The following is a 14,041-nucleotide window of genomic DNA, read 5'->3' on the forward strand; positions in this document are numbered from 1 at the left end:
ACTGATATTCACCGCCTACTAATAGAAAAAAAATCCATTCAATCAACTATAACACCTGACTCGCACCAGATGAAAAAAATAGAAAAGGAAAGTACAAGCTAATAATGGGAACTTCTTTCTCAACAGCTTAATATATACACTGCCCCGGTAATTGGAAGGTGGGTTTTAGAGGATGCTTTGCCTTTAGAGTAGGTACGCCCCATGTAATCGTTTTACGTTTACGAATCTATTGGGAAACTTTGGTTTCAACAAGGATCAGTGTGTGGTTTTTTTGTACAAGTAATACTATATTAAATAAATAAAAATTTTATAAATATGTGCCTTTGTGTTTTTGGGTTCACTTGCCTTCGCTAGAAAAAAAATTGGTTCAGTCGTAATCCTAGTGTGTCTCCTTGTTAATGGGTGTTTCTTACTGCACATTTTCACCATCGGTATTTTCATAATCCGAAAGAAGATATTTGTACAATAAAGAGTTTCTGATAGCAAAAAGGACTCAGGAGGCAGAGATCGGTGATTGTCGACAGATACAGGTAGCCTGTGTTATGTGCAAACTAAAATTTTCCACGTCCGAAAATCCTATTCGATCCTACCCAACAAAGAAGCATGGAACTCACAGTTTGATACCTGGAATGATCAATCACTGTGATTGCCCTAAGGTTTAGTTGAAAATTGGTGAGTATTTCCTGTTTATCAAACGTAACGTCCACACTTGAGTACTATTTTTAACATGAACTAACGTTAACATAGTCGACTACGGTGTAAGAAATTCTTAACTAATTGCGACCGCGCAGCTCTAACACGACTGTATCTGGCATGTCAGGTTTGTTGTTGCACAAATAATCAAAAGAGCAAAATAAACGTATCTTACCGTCTCTAATTTAAATATATGCGAGGCTAAATAGAATTCTTAGACGTCAAGACACCTTTAATATAAAACGCAGTTTATACTTATACGTATAATGCTATAAGTCTCCATCACTTATGGCGTTTTAACTCGGTTTCTGAGCTTTTTCCCGTAAGGTGCACGCATCGTGCTTTTTAAACTGAGTGCCAATAGCTACTTACTTCATGTTGAGTCTCTTCTTGGATGCTCGCCTAATAGGGTACCGTCTTGGGACTCGTCCACAAATCTAATCTGAGTAAATAGGTTCCTGCCGTTTGCACCTCTTTCTGCATAGTGGTCCAAGCAAAAGGCCAAAAAAATAAACCTAGAACCAATGATATTATTAGCAGGTAGCAAAGAAGACAGTATTTCGAATACTGACATTACTAAGAGCTCGAGTGACAGTCTGTCTCTGCGAAATTTATGATATACGGAATACTGATAGGCAGCAGATCACTGATGTTGTGAAAGACAAACAATGCTAGCCTTCAAATCTATGTCGTCACTGCGTAAAAGCAAGGCAAGAAGCTGCAGTCGAAGGCCACGAGAAAGGACACATTACAGCTTTGGTGCGCAGTGAACAGACAGAGCTTATAGCTTTTCCGCTGCCGGCCAATTCAGCATTTGAAAATGATATGAAGCGTCTGGACTTATCTTCTTCGTGGTATGTACGATACATTGATATCGCTACCGAAAATCAAGTAGAATAAAACGATAACAAGCAAAATACGCTCCTAAGGCTTCAATATGTCTGGAGCTTTAGGTCAAATATAGGGTTTTACGGCTGCCCTTTAGTGCGAAACGAAGCTGAATGAACCCGAAATTTACCCGAATTTTATCGTAGTAAAAACTGCTGGCTATTAAATTGTTTGTAATTTAGGTGTTGTGATACATCACATTTGCAATTAGTCGAGACGTTCTTAGCGATTTCACGTTACTTATATATATTCATAATGTTATATTCTATATATGAGACCGAATCGGTGACTTGCCCGATATAGTAGCTTAGCCAGAAGATCCTAATAACGAAATCAAGTTGGACGTTTACCCTTGTTGATAGCTTGTGGAAGCATAGTCTAAGAACTTTCGGAAAACTTTCCAAGTGTTTAAATCGGGTAAGGCTTATTTTTACTGTGGAGTGAATATCCGACCAGAGATTAGTGCCGGATTGCTTCTAATTGTTATTTGTTTGCGACTAATAGTACAATCTCAAAAAAAACTAGAAATTTTCTTGCATTTAATTGACGAATCTTACTTCGGTCAATATCAAACATGGATCTGCTAAATAAATCCAGCCTTTACACGTGTGTAATTTATTATGTTTTACTAGCTTACACTTATGAAAAACACTTTTTTGTTTTTCATATTTTATTTTTTATTAATTTATCGAGTAACGAATATGCGTAATTATGATATAGTATTATTAGTATTACAAAACTACATTAACCTTTTGCATCTAGTTTCAGTGAATTTTGTTTCAAGACCGACAAGTACAAAAAAAATAAAATACAAAAAACATATTGATTTATAAAGCGCCTTTCAAAAAAGCGGAAATAAAGTTGGCGGTATGCTTTAAAAACCCTGATTTTAAATACTTTTGCGAAATTCGCTGCTCACCTATCAGTAAAATTCTCACGCAAATTAACGTAGGTTGCAGTCGTAAAAGTCTTTTCAACTTTTCCGGGTATAAAAGCACAGCTCAGGCCGTATCAAAAAAACCTGATCAAAATCTGGTTGCCGAAGGCGGTGTTGTGTCTGTAAAATCTTTCGCCTATAATGTGAGAGCCAGTTATTGAATCGGTCATCTGATAACACTGCTACTGCGGTCGAAAACCTACGATGGCACTTCGTTCTTTCTTCTTAAATAGACCAAATAGTCAAACAAAAAATAATGTTCACTCCTGAGTTGTTGTTTCTCTGAATCGTCACCAGGTGAAAAAAGAAAGTCTTCTGTGATCTACGTCCGATACCTAAGCCGTTAAGTAGTGCCGAAACGGTTGGCTCTTAGCGCGAAATGACGTGTGCCTACGCCTGCATTCTAACCCAGATCACCACGTATCCTTAAGCTTAGCAGGCCAATACGTTACCCACTGCGTAATTACGGAAATAATCACTAGGTAAGACTAAGTTGCCGTAACGAGCATGAGGTTTGGTTATTAGCCATCCTGTTATTTTCATTACATCGATTTAATAATGAAAACTACAGAGCGAATACGATGTTGTGCGTGAAATATATTCTTTAGTCCATCTATTTTTTGGGGCATATAAAACCGAAAATATTTATCAACCCAACTGTCATTACTAAAAGTTTACGCTTGCGAGCTTATCCAATCAAAACAACTTCTGGAACTGACTTAATTCTTTTTTGAATCGCTAGAGCTTTATCCTTAAAAACGACGCCTGGAAATGGAGCCTATCCGTTTGCTTTTAAGGGCCGAATTTTGTTTTCCTCATAGGGTATATTCATTTTACTAGTAGACTCAGGCCAACAATTCCTTCGTCACTTGTGTTTAAACTGTACTGTAAAAGAGGATACTAAGGAACAGCCAGTTAGCCGCTATTCGACGTTACCACCATCGTATATATATAATTAACCTTTTATTCCTACAAGGGTAATATAGAACGAGTCCGGTAGTAAAGCGTGCGCAGGCTAAAACTTCGATGAGATGGCGTCCTACTATATTGTTAATAATCAATGTATATCTGTGAATTAGCTAGTAAAAAAACAGAAATGCCTATTAGAAGCAAAATAGCTGTTGATATTCTTGATTTTTATGTAGCCACATAGTTTTACCATGTAGTGTTTACAAGATTACTTTTTTAATTAATTAATATAATAATAAATAAATAATAATTAATAAATTAAAAATTTTAAGCAATTAGTTTTCTGAAAAAAGTAATTAGATACGTAGGTGTGTCTGATTGCCTATTATGCAAAAAGCTCAGAAGCTGTTGTAGATTTCGGAATGCTTATAAACCCCATATAATAACCCCCACCTCATTTTAAAAGAAATGCGCATCAGTTGAATTAAGTACTTATGCAACAAATATGCAAGATGTTGATTATAATAAGTAAGGGCAGAATAAAACCTTTTCAGCTAACCTTAGATAACCTATTTTTCAGGTGATATATATGTATATGTTAGTTTTACAAGCAAATCTGGCCGACTTTGAAATCGAATAACTTTTGAACTACGCGCTCTGAATTTTGGCTGGTGAATACTCCAATCGTCTAGAAACTGTGCGTATAATTCGGTTATATTCACTCTAGGCAAAATAAGTTCAGAAGCAAAAACGCCTTTTAGTCTTGAAAATCAATGGTTTGTAGTCAAAGGGCACAGTGCTATGGAAATTTATCGAAGATTGAAGGAAACATTAAGAACGGGGCCTTAAGCGAGTAGGGGTATGGTGCAAACACTTCAAGGACGGGTATTGGAGTACTGAACAAGGACGGATATTGGAGTACTGAAGACCAACGAAGAGGTGACCGCACGCTAGCACCGACGGAGAAAAACGCACTACCGCAACCAAAAACAAAGTCTAGAGACTAAGAGGTCTGCCGGCCAAAACTGGCATTTCACATGTAACGTGTTACAGAATTATAACCCAAATACTGAAGATGCAACGAGTTCCCGTAAATTGACTCCAGGACAATCGGAAATACATACAATATATTCGATATGCAAATCTCGGAACTTTTAAGAATAATAAAATCCGTTTGGAGAATGCGGTGGCTATAGACGCGGCATGGCTTAATCTCTACCACTAGCCGGAAAAAGAATAAACGACAGAATGGAGAAAAGTCGAGTTCGGTGGCAGCGTCGAGTAGGCTTCGACTGACGTCATGGCGGTACCTTAGTGGACATCGGAGGCATCTGCTACTATGAAGTACTCACCAAAAATTAAATAATAAATGTGGCCTGCTATTTAAAGTTCATCAAGAGACTCATAGGCCGTTGGCATGGCAATCAAACCTCGTTGCATTGCCTCCATTAATATCGTGAATCGAGCGAAGGATTACGGAACGTTGATTTCGGCTTGTTTACTCTCCCAATCAAAGTCACTACGAAGTTCCCCATGCCCTAAAAGGACAACTGGACGGCAAACTAAAAATTCGCTATCGATTTATTTCGAAACGCTATATATATAGAAAGTACATATGAGAACGCGAATAATAGATGTGTGGCTGTCCAGAAGCTGCTAAAGCGCTAAACAAATGCGTAAAGAATAAAAAATATTACCTCTAACACATGTAAACTCACCATTCTAGGTTGACAAGTTCAAAAGGTATTCAATTTCGAGGTTCGCCAGGTTTGCCTGTATATACATGTATAAAACTAGAGCGGCAACTATAACTAAACTTTACTGTACTTATATACTTTGACAAACAAACAGAAAATATAACCGAAAATAGATTTGCTGTTAGTCCATCCAGGGGTTGAACTATATAAAAGGAAAAAGAAGTGACTCAGCGGATCATTATCGGACAACATTGACCCAGCATCGAGTGCTCATATTTAACCGAATCGCGTTGTTCCCTTCCAATGAAGCAGTTCCTGCCAAATGTCGTAGAAGCCAAAAACTACATTTAAAAAAAATCATAATGGATGTCAGATTTATTACCGAACTAGAGCTTTACACATAACACAACGCATATAAGCTACATTTATTAACACGAAACTAACGATAAAAAATTTCTTTCAAATTTTAACGATTTAACGATAAAAACATTTGCAGCGTTCTTACACCTATTCTCATAATGTTTATTTGTCGTCACCGTAGATAATGATACAATTTATATCAACTTAAGCAACTAAAGTCTATATAAACTTTAGACAACTTATAAAAAGTTTAAACCTACATCCATCGTATCATTTGATTATTCAAGGCCACAATATCTACATTCTTTAATGACCTGAATTCGATACTGCTATATATATATATATATATATATACACTCCCCTATTTACCAATTTTTCGTTCGGGGATCCCTAATAAGTTATAATATATTATATCATGCGTCTTAGATTTATTTGACAAACCCTTCCCCATCTCGATTAGTATCCGAGTGTACCTCAGACAGGTGATGATTGCTTGGGTCATGTCAGTATTTAGCAAAGCTGCCATCAAGTCACTGAGGATGCGGACCCTCGATCAGATTTTATCACGAACTTCGCAAAGAAATGTCTGATATCACATGTCTTGCCGAGAGGAACTCTCGCAGTGTTCAATTCCCACAACAATCTTAAACCCGCCACGCCACAATCACCAACAACAGGAAGGGTAACAGTTAAAAAGGAATTTAGTTAGGCGTACAAATAATTACGTATGCCCAGCACAACTAGAGCATATCTGTCTTACGCGTCATCACCGGCGGGACTTATTCCCGTCGATACCATCACTCACTAATTTTCAGTTGCTCTAAGTAAGCTTTGAAAAAGTTCACTTTGAATCGGCCCGGGTGTTCGTATAATAATTATAAACTTAGCAAGTTGCTAGTGTCACATCGAGGCAGCGTCACTCAAATTACATTCCCAGTCGTGACTTAACAAGGCGTTCCTTTTTGGTTTGATCTTTTTCGCCAGAGTCTCAGCGACCCACTAACATTTTTATGACCGGATGATGGATGTGAACCCTTCATACCGTTCCCTAGGGACAATCTCATTTCTACTGACATGTGCCCTTCTCGGATGTGGATGAGCGCCGTACAGGTAGCGCTTGTTGGATGTGCCACTGGGCTCTTTTCCACGCGTAAGGTTTGCACAAGTGTTTCTGTTTGCTTCCACCATCTACAATTTTTTGAGAAACGTCTTCCCTTCAGAGAAAAGGACCACATCCTATAAATTCATCCATGCTATTCCTCATTGACCCATCGCCTATCTGTTTTAGCAAACCATTCAAATCTCTACCAGTTGCGACGCATGTGAATGTTGGGGTACGCTTGGGGGGTTAATACCGTGAGTCTCGTTGACCAATTTTTATTACAAAGAAACTTGCCTATTTTTATGAAGCGCTTGCTGCTATAGTTGTACCTACTGCTTAGCAGATAAGAAAAAATATATAAAAATATACAGTACACACTCTAACTAGGAGATTCTGAGCAAAACATGATGCATATTTCGTTCATCCCATTTACCTGTTTTAGTGCACAATTGAATATTGTCCAAAAATGTCTGTTTTTAAATGATTACTAGAATTAATGTATTCTTCAGGCAATTTCCTATAGTAAAACACAACCTGATTTTATTTGCACAAAATTATTATACCGCATAGCATATTTTTATTTAGCTTATTCACCATTCATATACATTATAGCACAGTATTTACAGTCATAAACGACATCATCCGTTTATGTAAAGTCACTCCTCGAACCTACACTATTTTTTACTTTAATTAACATATTCTATAATTTCAAATAGATTACAGTAATAATGAGTTAGGTTAAGGTTAATATGTCCCGTGACAACTCTGTGGGTCACGTATTTGTCTGCTAATTTTAGGGACAAGTTGTGGCGGAGGTTCGAATCGGGGCGTAGACACAGGGTTCGTTTCTTGCTAGCAAGGGCCAGCTGTCTGTCTGCTGCAATACCAACTTACCGGACGTTAAACTCGAAACATAGAGGTTAAGGTTAATATGATACTAATTGGCATTATGATTCTTATTCATAGTATATATTGCATTTTAACAATGACCTTCCGTCAGTTAGTTATTGTTAGGTTCCGTTGGTGTTAAACTTATTACACAAAAAATGTGATTTATTGTAAATTTCTCTACACACAGAAAATTATTGCGAATTTACTTCAGCTTACAGGGCAACACTTGCCTATTTTTTGTATAACGCGCTCGACATCGTAATACCATATTTTGTTCAAGGTCCAGAAATGACCTTCTGTATTCCACTATAATTACGTTTTGGGTCTAGGTTTTATATATATCTATATAAATGTGAATGTGTCTGTTGTTAAGCCTAACTTTACATCATTTTCACCGATGCATTCATAAGGCTGTTCTGCGCTTTTTAAAAACACTTAGAGCCAACAAACAATCGTGATATATGTGACTAATAATCCTCAATCAATATGAACGGATAAACTTGTATACTGATAAATCGAGGAAGGAATAAATCTAGGTGATTTGTCAAAATATCTAACTTGAGAAGTATTTCATGGCCTCTTTTCCTTTTGTCAACCTTACGCCTTCCCGTTTTATAAACGAATTTTTGCTAAACATTGTTTAGAAGTAAATGATCAGCTATCGCCGTTGCGTAGATCTTTAATTTTGGCTAGAAGGCCGCGCATTTTCTCAAACGTGCCCGTTGCACCTGGCAGGTTCTCGAACGGTATATGATCGGCTACACCGATACTCCATTTTTGCGGATCGGGAAGTGACACAACTCGTGATATGGAGGCAGGAATTGGAGTTCCTGGCACAGAACCCAGCGACAACGAACGATGTAGCTTTACACAACTTTTGCTCGATGTGGGATCATCCATTGCGTTATCTTGTTATATTAAAGCAGAATAATCGACACGAAAACATTAAAATTAGAGCATTACTTAAGAGCATAACTAGATTAATTATCTTCGAATTGTCCTGACAAGCGCAAAATTAAATTAAAAAGTTATACCTAATCATGAACTTACTGTCCCTCTTTGCCTCCTTATTATCGTCCGCGCCTTCCGTAGGCCTTTCCTGAGAATCCCTTGTCTGTCCAGCCTCGTCTATTCCGTCACTTTCAATGCTCTTGCATATTTTTTTCGTTGCTGGGGCTTCATCAGTTTTGTCCGTTTCTGAAGCAGCTTTTCCTTCACCAGCTCCATTTGAAGCAGTCCCACTCGTTTCATTCTTTGGTAATGGAAGGTTCAGTTTTCGCTTTAGAAGCGACTTCTTTGCAGCATCAATTGCGTTAAGAGAAGTAACACATCAACAATTATACAGTTAGGTTATATATATAGCACTTCAATTGTTCATTATATCATAGTCCCGATTACAAGTTTATGTTGGGAAATAACTATTTGTAAAATTTTTTAGGCTATTACATTATTTACACATTTTATGACAGCTTATTACCTATGGCAGGTTATATAATAATTAGTACAATTGTTACTGTTAAATCCGATTCAAGGCCATTTATACATAGACGCTGGAGAATTGCAACAGTAACGTATTTGCTTACTCAGCAAGGAAATACGTAATGGCATAATGTATTTCTGTTTTGCTTAAGGATTGCTAATCTGTTCAGTGAAAGCCTTGTGTCCTGTTCGTACCTTTGCAACTTACTGAATTCTAACTTATGCTTCGACGCTACACAATAGTACAATATTATATTACATAATATATTACAATATTATACTGATATTAACCTCGTCAGAGCCACCTGTTTCACTGTCCAACTTGCTTGCCGTATTTTTGGGCGGTAGTAGATTCATTCGACGCATAAATTTCTTTTGTGGCTCCTGCAAACACAGAGCAAGATGACAAGCATAACGTCAAAATTTGCAATATAAATCAAGAACATCACCATATATCAACAACCATGAATGACATATCTGTATCATAATGTGCCATATCTGAAATCATTTTTTGGACTTTTAGTATGCATACTTTGCCTCACGGTGTTAGAGACAAATATCAACTTCATAAACATGATCATATAATTAAATAAAGAAAAATATAATAATGTAGGGTTTCTATATCATTAAGCGGGACCTTTTCGGATGGGAACGGCTAATAGTAATTTTAATATTATTGTAGCCAAATTCAGCAAACGAGTATGTATATGGTATTTAAAAATAGTGACTGTAAGTTGTAAGTACCTGTTTTGCCTTCATGCTTTGCAGAGCGTTCTCTTTCATCTGGTGAGGTTGTAGGGGCGGCATACCCTGCCGCCTATGATCGTCCACACAATTAGATGGAAGAGGCATATTAAAACCAGGAACCTCAATTAACTTCGTCGGGTCATAGCGTAGCTCGTTGTCATCGTCTTCATCGGAGTCTAGATCGTCTGAGCCTGCCGATAACACTTCACCATCTTCAGCAGCTGCTTTTTCCTTTCTCGTCTTTATAGGACGCGTTTTCTTCACTGAAATGTTACGTAGCATAATTATTTTTTTGCCATTAGAATGATCAATTAAATAGTAACAAACAAATTCTAACTTAAATTATGACAAATTATAAATAATTCATACTTTAATTGACCTCAGCTTTATTTAGCTACACTTGCCATTATTCATTGGTGCAAAAAACTAAAAATAAAATTTTGCATTTCCAGGCTCACTATGTCTCTATATGAGCATAGTGTCCAAAGATAATTAAAAGTAGCTCTACATATCAGTTTGTAGCCTGGATTCTCTCTATTGAATTTGTCTGTGAACTCATTAATGACGAACTTTTTTTAATACAATATTTTACAATATATTAAAGTTTGATGCTTAGTTTTACTGAGTTGCACGTAACAACCAACCTTCGTTTCCATGGCCGTCAAAAATCTTCAACCCGGAAGTCTCAACCTCAGCCTCCTGCAACCAACCTGGAGGATACCCAAGCACTCGCATCCTATAAACGAATGGTGGTAACTCGTTCCGTCGTACGCCTATAGCTTCAAGAAGACGACGACCCCAACGTCCTGGTGTAAATCGTGAAGCCCGTTCTTCATCTTCAAAAAATCGCGTATTCGAACATCTAAAAAGGACCAAACGGAACGGTAGAGCAGTTCGTGTTCTGATTGCTATAAAATTACTTTATTATAATTAAATCAAGAATAATGCTATTATAACATAGTCGCATATCGCATTGAAGTTATATTATGTTAGAGCTCTGCACCAAACATCAAAATAGCTATGAACTACAGTACAGCTCTCTGGTTAAAAACTTACTTTAACGTTTTTTGTCTTCAAATATTGCCGGTATGGCTAAGAAAGCTAAGACTTTTGCTTCAAAGTTGGAAACAACTGGTTCATGCCTTGCCGTGCAACATATGCACATCTAACCTTAAGTTTTATATTTAATCTAACCTTTAAGGTTTCATGTTAAACATGCCTTTACCATTATATATTCTTGCGCATACTTTATCTGCTAAAAAATGTTTATATATCTTACGGCTGTTTTGGTTGTAGTTTCCGACGGTTCTCGGCTATGGCTCTCCGATCAATAGGCTGAGTGCATTCACTCATGTGGTGATCTCCCAGACAGTTGAAACAACTTCTACTTCCAGGATTTCCGCCTGAAGGCGTTACTGCTGAATCATTCTGGTCAAGGAGTGAACTATTTTTCACGCTGTCATAACTGAAACAGATATACATTACTATTAGTTTACTCTGTTACCTTCGAAGAAGATTATTTTCATATTTTCATCGCACGTATGATTCTGTAACAATTTGCTGCAGAAACCTTGCCCTATGTTACAAAGTATTTACGAGAAGGGCAAAGTTCCATGTTGTACAAAAGCAAAGAGCGCTTTATTTAAAACAGACCTATTTATAACGACGATCCCCTATGAGGTGATATGGAAAAAGGAAAAATTTTGTCTAACGAAACTTTATCCCAAACCGTATAGAAACACTATACTGCGAACATTCCAACATTTTTTCGTTCATATGCCTGTTAGAAAGGTTCTACAAAGACCTCTTTACAGAGGCCATTGCCATTCTTAAGCAATAGCGGGCTCTACGTTGATTGTGTTATTTGAGATTGAAGTTACAGTTCACATGCACTTAGCCATCATTATACTAAATATAAAACTTGTAGACATAAAATTTGTTTGCCGTGAGCCGCCGGATTCGCAGGAAAGTTTTCAACGTCGACATATAGCGTTTATACTCACATTTGCTTATGCGGAGGTGCGGCTTCTGTTTTCGCTGTATCAACATAGAAAAGCTGTGAAAGATCCGAATTGTTCTCCCGAATTAGCTGCTCGAGGTGATGTTTCACGTGGCCGAAGTATTTCCTGTAAAAATGATCCGCAAAAACCAGCAGTGAAACCTATGAGATGTCAATAACGATTCTGCTGTTAGAATTCAAACATTTGTTTTAGACCCAAACATAATGCGAAAGTTTAGTCAAGTGGCGACTTTTGTATTATGTTTCTTTTAATAATTTACACAAGTATTTTCATACAACCATGGTTAGGGATACTAGATAGAAATGTATGGCGTTTCTAATGTTATCCTTCAGATCTGCAAAAATGTTTACTTTTTTCGCGCGAAACATGTGCACCAGCTTATGCATCAGTTGTCCCTTCTAACAAAAATTAATAGCTTAAAAGCTTAGTTCCATAGCAACGTTCACCCATTAATACTGATAAGATGCTACGGTAAAGAAAAATTCTACAATTTGATCCTTTTCAGTCCACGCAGCTATATATTATGATATTGAACAGGTGAACGACAAATGCACATATATATATAATCTAGCAGTATAAAGACAATTAAAACTACTGATGCATAGTTGATTCATAACCTTTACAGAAGTGCATGTTTTCGAAAAATACAGCAGTTTTATTAGTTGAGCGTCATTACGGAGAAGTACTGGTCAACGGTGCCAGTATGAAAATGTGTACCGTACATCTACACAAAAAATAAATGTAGAAACATAGATTATTCGTTGCCTTTCAAATACGTTGTATTGACTATGCCAACGACACTGCGCTAATATTGTAACACTCAGCAGAGGCTATTAATTGTCTGTTTGTCATTAGCTAAATTATTGCCTTGAGGCATTACTTATGAAGGTCCTGATTGTGAAATTTAATGATGCAAACTCCGCCTATTTCGAACGATTTTGCAGCAAGCGGCTCCGGAAGAGCGACTTTCTCGGTTTCTTCAGTTAGGGCACTCTCTTCGCCATTATTTGATCGAGGCGCCTAAAGTGATTCACAGACAAACATTAGTTGAAGCAATTTTAGCGTCTTTATACATAGCATTCAACCCATGACTGCCTCATTTTTTCCTTGAGCGCTTGGAAACAGTTCTTCAAATATTGATTAGTATTTCGTTTTCCTGGGAAAAGCTACGCTTGGTTTGGCGCCAAATTTATTCGTTGGCGTTTTTTCAATCGATTTACTGTGTTACATAGTAACCTTTGTGGGGTCACAACAAGTAATCGTGGAAGTTGACAAGGATTGTAGCTTTTAGTTTCACATTATTTCGAACCCGTAAAACAAGAAATATCCACTCACGAACTAACACGAAATGACAATTCGTAATATGGCCAAGAATAAGCAGAAACACGGAAACATTTGCCTGGATGAAACAAAATCGTTTCCATAGCCCAAAAAATGTGTCATTTAAAAAAAATATATATACATATATATTTATTTATATATTAATATATATATATATACATATATAAGGATTATTTATAGCTATTTATTTGTTGTACAAAAAATAATCTTCTAAGGTTTCGGCGGCATAACTGATTTTACGTCAATTGTCAAGCATAGCTTTTGCAAGATACCTCGTCGCCTGATGTCTCACTTGACGTATCCATAGCAATTTCGATTTTCTCCTCGATCGCACTATTATCACCACTGTCAGATTCCATTATTTATTTCGCAAAAAAACTGTACATAAGTTCGGCCCAAAATTTCCGTCTTCCTAACCGGGAGCAGAAAACTATGTTTTGGTAATCGGCAGACAGTATTCAAACATTTTTTTATCTAGTTTGGTGAGCGGGCTTTTTAAATTTCGTATGCCTTTAAAACCGAGCAGCCTGTCGTCGAAACGTTCATTGACTATTGTTATTCCTGTGAAGCACAGCCTGCTTTGTTTCCAGTCTCCCCATGCAGTCATCATGCGAATAAAATGTCGTTATCATCGAAAAAATTAGATACACTCTTTGATCGATTGTTTACGTTAGTAACATATACGCAACAACCAGACACACGCTACTGCCAGCTGGCAATAGATGGGATACAAATACTAAAAAACGTTGCTGGTCTCCAATAGTGAGGACACACGCATGTCAATTGTGCCGGTGTGTGACTTGTTGTGAAGCCTTGCATTCTGTCGATTTTACACGGTCAGTCGGTGAGCGAAGAGGGTGTCACAACCGATCGCCGGCAGTTCGCCGTGTATATGTATGTGTGTTGTTTGGCTAGGGCATCCTGTATGTGACTAAGTTAGTGTCGGCAGCAAGGCCGTCCGCATGCGTACGAGTGC

General features: G+C 37.3%; 1 protein-coding gene and 1 long non-coding RNA gene across 5 annotated transcripts in view; one reads left to right on the plus strand and one right to left on the minus strand.

Moving 5' to 3' along the window:
• Positions 1-9,811, plus strand: part of LOC111268399 (uncharacterized) — a 58,974-nt gene extending 49,163 nt beyond the window's left edge. The window contains exons 2-3 of one of the 3 annotated variants that reach the window (XR_002685201.2): positions 2,816-3,000; positions 9,725-9,811. This is a non-coding gene — a long non-coding RNA (uncharacterized LOC111268399). Of the gene's footprint in view, positions 1-2,815; positions 3,001-4,007; positions 5,644-6,468; positions 7,020-9,724 lie in introns of those variants that run through there. The other 2 variants (XR_002685203.2, XR_002685204.2) reach the window with 2 other exon arrangements.
• Positions 7,125-13,743, minus strand: LOC111268343 (zinc finger CCHC domain-containing protein 8 homolog). 2 transcript variants are annotated; one of them, XM_022847301.2, is made up of 9 exons: positions 13,338-13,743; positions 12,605-12,744; positions 11,707-11,829; positions 10,983-11,168; positions 10,348-10,565; positions 9,701-9,966; positions 9,248-9,340; positions 8,528-8,768; positions 7,125-8,385 (listed from the first exon to the last, which is right to left on the minus strand). In XM_022847301.2, the coding sequence occupies exons 1-9, from the start codon at positions 13,422-13,424 to the stop codon at positions 8,132-8,134; spliced, it is 1,608 nt and encodes a 535-aa protein (XP_022703036.1). In that variant the 5' UTR covers positions 13,425-13,743; the 3' UTR covers positions 7,125-8,131. The 2 variants fall into 2 exon arrangements, with proteins under 2 accessions (XP_022703036.1, XP_022703027.1); XM_022847292.2 differs by having other exon boundaries at positions 8,528-8,771.
• Positions 13,744-14,041: the final 298 nt, after the last annotated feature.

This window comes from Varroa jacobsoni, unplaced genomic scaffold (assembly GCF_002532875.2).
Source record: "Varroa jacobsoni isolate VJ856 unplaced genomic scaffold, vjacob_1.0 scaffold_134, whole genome shotgun sequence".
In the NCBI taxonomy this organism is placed as follows: domain Eukaryota; kingdom Metazoa; phylum Arthropoda; class Arachnida; order Mesostigmata; family Varroidae; genus Varroa; species Varroa jacobsoni.

Bases quoted from the DNA above. Each gene is read 5' to 3' on its own strand.
- LOC111268343 (XM_022847292.2), bottom strand. From the start codon at position 13,424: ATGGAATCTGACAGTGGTGATAATAGTGCGATCGAGGAGAAAATCGAA. The intron at 11,830-12,604 runs GTAATGCCTCAA...TCATTTTTACAG, and splicing joins CACAATCAGGACCTTCATAA to GAAATACTTCGGCCACGTGA. The intron at 8,386-8,527 runs GTAAGTTCATGA...TAATATAACAAG, and splicing joins TAAGGAGGCAAAGAGGGACA to ATAACGCAATGGATGATCCC.